Below are 7,001 nucleotides of genomic sequence, written 5' to 3' on the forward strand. Positions count from 1 at the left end.
ATAGGATACATATATATATATATATATATCTTAACTAACTCTTGACTAATATAATGCGCGCGATAATTTCATACTCAATATTATTTTATTTTATATTTTGTGTGTGTGTGTGTGTGTGTGTGTGTGTGTGTGTACTATATATTATACATATAATAAAATTAATCCAAAATATAGTTCATTTTAAAGTAGTTATATGTAAATGTGATTTAGAGGAAATGTATATATATATATATATATATATATATGATATCAGTAAAAAATCTCATTATAATCAATTTAAATGCTAAAATATCGTTCGTCGATACCACTCTTAACAGTATATATTGATATCTGTTGTTTTCGCTGGTGGCGGAATGCTTTTATCATGGGAGTACAACGTTCTTACATAATATGCAATCTCCTCGTGTCAGTTGATTAACAGAGGAAAAAAGCGAAAGTGAGCAATTCTTAAGCAAAGTCATTTTTAGATAACTGCATGATTTAGAAATGAAAACGGATGCAAGTGATCCTTGGCGCGGAACGCGTGCGGAAGCTGTGGTCGACGACGATACGCCGAACGATCGTTTTGAAGATTCTTTTTTGGACGAAGACCGGCCAAGTCATCGCAGATTATCCGACTCTGAGCAATATCTACAAAAGCTATGTAAGAACTGGTTCACGCCTTTGACTGATTTTTTTCTACGATCTCTAATACTTTTCTGATAATTCTAATTCTTTTTCTGTGACAGATTCTAGATTGAAAGTGCTTCAGGGAGGCACCACGAAAAAGGATCTTGTGACGTCGCTGTCAGTGGCAAAGGAGGACTGCATCGCGCGTTTAATCACCTCTGGGAACAATCCCCAATCTGAAGAAGAAGCTGAATTGGCGTCGAATCCTCTGGTACGGCACATAGCTCCTCATCTGCAGGTGAGCATTTGGATAATAATGATCATAATATGATAATGATAATGATAATAATAATAATAATAATAATAATATGCTTATGATGATAATGATTGAGAATACGATTCTTATAATATTTATTTGCTAAATCCAAGCATAAAGATTTTTTCTAAACATTGAGTGTTGTATAAGAATCTTTCAAAATAATAAGCAATAAATCCTTAGATTCTAAGACTTAGAATTTAGAATATAACATATATATAATCTGTCTATATCAATCAAATATAACACAATATATCTATGGTCAAGCGATGCTGCAAATGCTTTGAAATATTTTTTAATTGATCAGTTTGTAAAATTCTTTCTTTTAATTGATTTATATCAATCAAATGCTTCAAAGCATTTGTAGTAAGATTTTGACTACAGCCTATATATCAGATTATATATGTTTATCATTTATCAGAATTTTATCTGGGTAATTATTTAAAATTCCTCCCCCCCCCCCCTGCTTCACTTCAAATCTTAATCTTAAAATACATTTATTTATTGTATTTCACTCAAAACAAAAAGAATCTGGTAAGAAAACAGTACTTTAATTTACAGAAATTCACTGCTTAGTATTCAAATTTTTTGCATTAGCATTGGTGAATTTGTGTTTGTGAAGCAGAGAATTTGTGTTTTTAAAGCAGTAAATTTGTGTTTGTAAAGCAGTGAATTTATATTTTTAAAGCAGTAAATTTGCGTTTTTAAAGCACTAAATATGTTTTAAAGCAGTGAATTTGTGTAACTAATGCAAAATATATATACATATACATAGCTATTTAAGTCAGGTTAACAGTTATCAACTTCTAAAGTCTCCAAATTTAACACTTAATAACTCACAAGTGCCACGATTTTTGTCAGATTTTTTTCGTTTTGAATGAAAACATATTTTTATTAAGATTTTAGATGGGGAAGGGAGAGGCTATTCCAAATAATTATTCTTATCTGTAACAGAATCTTATCAAAGTTTTATTTTGTTTGTAAATACATGTACATAATATTAACATATAATATTTGATATGTTATCTGTAGGCTTTAACAGCCAGCGAATTAGTTCATCTTCTGAAAGCGGATGTACTTCAAACAACCATACAGGCGGAGGAAGAACAAAATAATACAGAGGAATTACAAATAAATCCATCAACAGAATACAAGTCAGAGCTTAATAATTAGTTTCCATAAATTTACAATATAAGACAACCATGTCGATTGAAGCATTGTCTGGCAAAGTTTTTCTACTGGTAACTGGTGCAAGTCGTGGAATTGGTCGCCAGATTGCGATAACATTTGGTTCAATGCTGGAGGAAGGCTCGCGTGTTCTTTTATTAGCGAGAAATAAAGATGCGTTGCAAGAAGTCGCGAAAAATATACCTTCTAAAGTAAAAGTCTGTACTATTAGTGCAGATTTAAATAAATCAACTAATAAAACAAAATTCGAAGGTAAGTTAAAGTTTCCATTTTCAAGCGTTTTTTTAAATACAGATATAATCGCTGAAAAAAAAAATGTATTTCTTTTATAATATAATGTTCTAGAATTTCTATCGGAATCTTTGAAGGAAACTACCCCCGATGCGTTTAATCGAATGGTTCTAATACATAATGTAGGTTCCATAGGCAATGTTTCTCAAGTAAATGATATATGGGACATAAACATTTGGAGAGAATTTTACGACCTGAACTTTTTCATTCCTACTGTATTGAATACGGTGGTCATGAATACATTTAATAGTAAAATTATCAAGAAGATGGTTATCAATATTACATCCTTATTTGGTATTCAAGCAGTCGTTGGCTGTGGTCAATATTGCTCGGTGAAAGCAGCACGAGAAATGTACTTTAAGGTATATATATATGTTTTTTAATATCCACTTAATCACGAAATAGATATCACTTTTTTTTCAATATGCTTTTTTCTTCGTACAGGTTTTTGCTTTAGAAAACCCTGATGTGAATGTATTGAGTTATTCACCTGGACCTGTCGACACGGATATGTTTACTATGGTTTGCGAAAAAATGGTTGATCCTAAAACTAAAAAGGCATTTAATGAAATGCGAGAAAAGAAAACTGTATTGACCGCAGAGCAGACTGTTAATCGCCTTGTGCAAGTCTTAAAAGAGCATAAATACAATTCAGCCGATCATGTGGATTATTACGATAAATTGTGAAAAGTAAAAATAACAATATTTATAGAGAGAAATTCTCAGTAAATAAATTCATTCTTTTATATTAAAAATAATTTTGCTTTACATTTTTAAAGAAAGTGAACTTACAAAATAAAATATACATAGAATTTCTGTCTGTATAAATACTTGATCTATACAGCATATTTTATTTGAGAGATGTCCTGGGAACATCTTAGGACGTTCGTAAAACATAAGAACATTCCTGGGAAATCTATACTATTTAGGTAATATGTACAATTTTTCTTTTTAAATAAATAACCGAAGTTAATAATGTTAGAATAACAATTAATGTATCTACAAAGTTATTTTTTTTAAATCCCAAGTCATAAAATGGTTATCATATTTTTATGTGCCTATTTTAATTGCATACGAATTCTATTTTGTAAAATATTGCAATATAAAAAAATGTTAAGAATGTCCATAGAAAAAATACATATATATGAAAAGTATTAATAATACTAACACTTTCTTTCCTTCCGTCATAAAAAACAGATTACACATTGAGCATCAAATTATAAAAATGCGAGGCCATTGGAAATTGTTCATAATAATAATTAAAACATTTAAAAGAGTATATACATGGCTTTTATTCACAAATTTGTATATATAATATAAAAATTTCACAAATCTAAAAATCTATAAATATACAATAAAGAATACTTTACATATTGTTAAAAATATAGAATATTTCTTCTCACATTTAGCTAATCATTTGATTTATTTTTGAGTAAGAACGTTTGTACTTGTGTCTTCTTGATAAGATATCAACAGTCATTATTATCTTCTGTTATTGGAATATAAGACACTGTAATATTTTTTATCACTTGTATTTGAATATATATCAATATCACAATAGTTATGACGTAAAATACTATCGATAAAAACCATACTGGAAGAGGATATAAAGGTGGCATGTAGTGGGAGTACAGAAAAGTATACAGAGAATCTGCTGCAAATGGTAACAGTGTCTCTAGAGTCATAGCTACAGAGAAAATCTTCCCTGTTGAAATAAATACATTTTTTAATATACTCTTTATAAGATTAATGTAAATACTTCAGAAAACCATTAGAGATTGTACACAGAGTAAGAATATTTTATCTACAAACCTACCCAGCAAACAGCAACAAATAGTAACATAAACCTTAATTATAATTTTCCATTTAACAACCATTGTGTTACAATAATTATATATTATACTACAATTATATTATTAAATAGAAATTATACTAACAATTATGTTATTATTAGTTGGTGTTTGTTGGATAAGTTTTCTTTATTTTTATAATTCATTTTATAATCATTTATTAAAATCAAAATACAAGGTTTTACCTGCGTCTTGCACAGGTACTGCTTTGGATAATATAGCACGTATCATCGGTCGAGATATGTCACCAAACATTCCTAGAACTATTGATAAATACATATGCCAAGACAACCATGTAAAGGCATGTACCAAGGCACTACCAAAAGACGATATAATAGATACGATAGCAATTACAGTCTCTGGAAATCCTAAATCATTCAAAGTATTTCATAAATTCTTGATAAATTGTTACAACAATAACGACAAATATGTTAAAGTATTGTTAAAATGAACCTGCATATTTCCGCATTACTTTGATACCAAATATCGTTCCAAATACTTGTATTACGATATCTACAGCATTATAAACAGAATACTGTTGTATGGTCCAGCCAAGCCGCGCGCTTACGAACAGATATCCGATACTGAGAGAGCCTTCAAAAACAATCAAGAGAAATGTAAGACAAGCTACACAGCTCCAGACTAACGATCTATTGAATCCGTGTCTCTTCTTAACACATGTATCAATAAGATCTTTTATTAACGTTAAATCAAATACATTGCAGATACCCTGTAAAGATAAATAAAAGCGATGATTATTCGCTATTCATTTGAAATATTCATTCTAATTCATCTTCTAATAATTTAGTCTCTAATTGAAAGTTGGGTTGTGCGTCTACTTCTTTCAAATTGACTTGACTTAATGAACGCTTTGAAACACCTACGGAAGTTTGATTCTGTACAGTTTCCGGGACAAAAAGTAATATGTACAATGTTGCCAGAATGCAGAGCACAGTCGCAACACTGAATACAGCAGTGTAACCGCATGCGCCAAATATCGCTGAACCAGAAAGTAATCCAATTAATAGACCGAGAGAGATCAACGCTTGTAAAAAGGCAAAATGCCATGCCCGCTCTTTATCGTCTATTATATCAGTGATGTAACACGTTGAAGCTAATAGCAATACGCTTAGGCCACCAAAAAGAGCAACAGGAATATAGGCTATCAGGAAATACCAAGGTACAATATCCCAATTAGCCATTACAGAGAGTAGAATATAAGTTAAAGATACACCTAGAATTACGAAAATTGTGAACAACTCTATTACATTTCCTAAAAGCGTCATGGATTGATCGTAATAATAATAATACGTGAATTATGAAATTTCTTATCATGTAATTTGCAGGATTATATTCTCTTATCTCTATTACTATCTATTATAATAATTCAATATAATTCAATATAATTGAAACAAAATAAAATTGAAGAGCTCTGAGAATCGATCATGTAATTTTTTCTCTGGAGTAAAAATGTAACAATTTTTAAATATGTATGCATTCATCTTTTACGTTTCGGCTCTAGGAAAAACATTACATATTTGACTCTCTGAATCAAGTTGGATTTTAAGTAATAATACTAAATAACAAAGGAATCATATCAATGGTACTTCCAATTATTTCTGACAATATGTCATATTCAAATTTTATATTTTATATCATTGTAACATTTTCCATCATTAATTTTTTTCATAATTTAAAGTTATTATTTAATTAGCAATAAATCCCAGCTTAACTCGAAGCTATTTATCTCTAAAGTTTGAATTTTAATTTCTATTGAGACTTTATTTCAACATAATTTAATTTCAATATATAATACTTCTAAAAACAATAAAAAGTTTCTCTCACGATTTCTGTTTTACAATAATATTGATACATCAACAAAAATATGATTACACAATTGAATATCTGAACCTTAATGATTTCTAAGCTAGATCTTTAGTACTTAAGTAAAAATATAATTACTTATATATCCGGAAAGCATAAGAGGCTTTCTGCCATATTTATCACTCCATGGACCTAAAAATAACATTAGGAATGATGGGATAATGCTTTCTATGAAGGATTTACCCATTAAAATGTTGGCCACGTACGGTTGGGCCAAACAATTAATTTTGAGTGCCTCCTTGCTAGTGCTATTGTTATGAAGTATAAGGCACTCCGTTTCGTTTAATTTCAACGTTACGAGGCATGTGCGATATATTAGCAAATCTGTGAAAACAGTACCTGTAAAAAGTACGTTCATATAGCCGTTGTATTAAGATGAAAGATCATGGTTTTGTTACCTGACATCGACAAAGATATCAATAACAGTATTAGGGGCGGTTGCACAAGTAAATAACGTCTCCATTTTTGTAGAATGCGATCCATAATCTTCTCTAATGTCAAAAACTAAATACTCTCTAGGCGGTAAACACAGTAATGAATGTCTGATAAAACGGTCTGCAAGCGGATTTAATTCCAAAGTCGCTTTATTTGTTGTAATTAGGAATTGCTGATAAGAAACTATGATATACTCATTGTCAGTTTTTCTTGTCTTGTTCGAATCGTTCCTTTGTTGGAAAATTGTTTGTATATGTACATCACTTTATTATCCATGTGTATGAGTGTGCATGTATGCTATACTTTTCTCATTCTCCAGGCGCAATCATTGCTAAATATAATCACTGGTGAAATATAATCAGCCGACAACACATTTTCCAATTAGCGCACGAGTGATACACACACACATATATATATATATATATATA

The 7,001-nt window shown here is 30.0% G+C and overlaps 3 protein-coding genes across 4 annotated transcripts; 2 read left to right on the forward strand and 1 right to left on the reverse strand.

Annotated features, from left to right (window-relative positions):
* The first annotated feature begins 379 nt into the window (after nt 1-379).
* Nucleotides 380-2,120, forward strand: LOC108688492. The gene is made up of 3 exons (XM_018194773.1): nt 380-643; nt 729-907; nt 1,958-2,120. The coding sequence occupies exons 1-3, from the start codon at nt 487-489 to the stop codon at nt 2,096-2,098; spliced, it is 477 nt and encodes a 158-aa protein (XP_018050262.1). The 5' UTR covers nt 380-486; the 3' UTR covers nt 2,099-2,120.
* Nucleotides 2,121-2,127: 7 nt separating this feature from the next.
* On the forward strand, nt 2,128-3,398 carry LOC108688491 (sepiapterin reductase). Its single transcript, XM_018194772.1, has 3 exons — nt 2,128-2,365; nt 2,459-2,766; nt 2,849-3,398. The coding sequence occupies exons 1-3, from the start codon at nt 2,128-2,130 to the stop codon at nt 3,089-3,091; spliced, it is 789 nt and encodes a 262-aa protein (XP_018050261.1). The 3' UTR covers nt 3,092-3,398.
* Nucleotides 3,399-3,864: 466 nt separating this feature from the next.
* LOC108688488 (tetracycline resistance protein, class H-like) lies at nt 3,865-6,965 on the reverse strand. Of its 2 annotated transcripts, XM_018194767.1 has the most exons (7): nt 6,768-6,965; nt 6,537-6,693; nt 6,217-6,477; nt 5,139-5,488; nt 4,708-4,984; nt 4,440-4,622; nt 3,865-4,109 (listed from the first exon to the last, which is right to left on the reverse strand). In XM_018194767.1, exons 2-7 carry the CDS (start codon nt 6,619-6,621, stop codon nt 3,874-3,876), a joined length of 1,392 nt encoding a protein of 463 aa, XP_018050256.1. In that variant the 5' UTR covers nt 6,622-6,693; nt 6,768-6,965; the 3' UTR covers nt 3,865-3,873. The 2 variants fall into 2 exon arrangements, with proteins under 2 accessions (XP_018050256.1, XP_018050257.1); XM_018194768.1 differs by having other exon boundaries at nt 6,217-6,462; nt 6,537-6,965.
* Nucleotides 6,966-7,001: the final 36 nt, after the last annotated feature.

The sequence above is a fragment of the Atta colombica genome, unplaced genomic scaffold (genome assembly GCF_001594045.1).
Source record: "Atta colombica isolate Treedump-2 unplaced genomic scaffold, Acol1.0 scaffold233, whole genome shotgun sequence".
Taxonomy (NCBI): Eukaryota; Metazoa; Arthropoda; class Insecta; order Hymenoptera; family Formicidae; genus Atta; species Atta colombica.

What these genes read in the sequence shown, in the direction of transcription:
- LOC108688492 (XM_018194773.1), top strand. Translation starts at nt 487, where the DNA reads ATGAAAACGGATGCAAGTGATCCTTGGCGCGGAACGCGTGCGGAAGCT. An exon ending in GCAATATCTACAAAAGCTAT is followed by an intron (nt 644 to 728) that starts GTAAGAACTGGT and finishes TTTCTGTGACAG; the next exon opens with ATTCTAGATTGAAAGTGCTT. An exon ending in ACATAGCTCCTCATCTGCAG is followed by an intron (nt 908 to 1,957) that starts GTGAGCATTTGG and finishes TGTTATCTGTAG; the next exon opens with GCTTTAACAGCCAGCGAATT.
- LOC108688491 (XM_018194772.1), top strand. Translation starts at nt 2,128, where the DNA reads ATGTCGATTGAAGCATTGTCTGGCAAAGTTTTTCTACTGGTAACTGGT. An exon ending in TAATAAAACAAAATTCGAAG is followed by an intron (nt 2,366 to 2,458) that starts GTAAGTTAAAGT and finishes ATAATGTTCTAG; the next exon opens with AATTTCTATCGGAATCTTTG. An exon ending in CACGAGAAATGTACTTTAAG is followed by an intron (nt 2,767 to 2,848) that starts GTATATATATAT and finishes TTCTTCGTACAG; the next exon opens with GTTTTTGCTTTAGAAAACCC.
- LOC108688488 (XM_018194767.1), bottom strand. Translation starts at nt 6,621, where the DNA reads ATGGATCGCATTCTACAAAAATGGAGACGTTATTTACTTGTGCAACCG. An exon ending in CTGTACAGAATCAAACTTCC is followed by an intron (nt 4,985 to 5,138) that starts GTAGGTGTTTCA and finishes TTATCTTTACAG; the next exon opens with GGTATCTGCAATGTATTTGA. An exon ending in AGTACCTGTGCAAGACGCAG is followed by an intron (nt 4,110 to 4,439) that starts GTAAAACCTTGT and finishes TTATTTCAACAG; the next exon opens with GGAAGATTTTCTCTGTAGCT.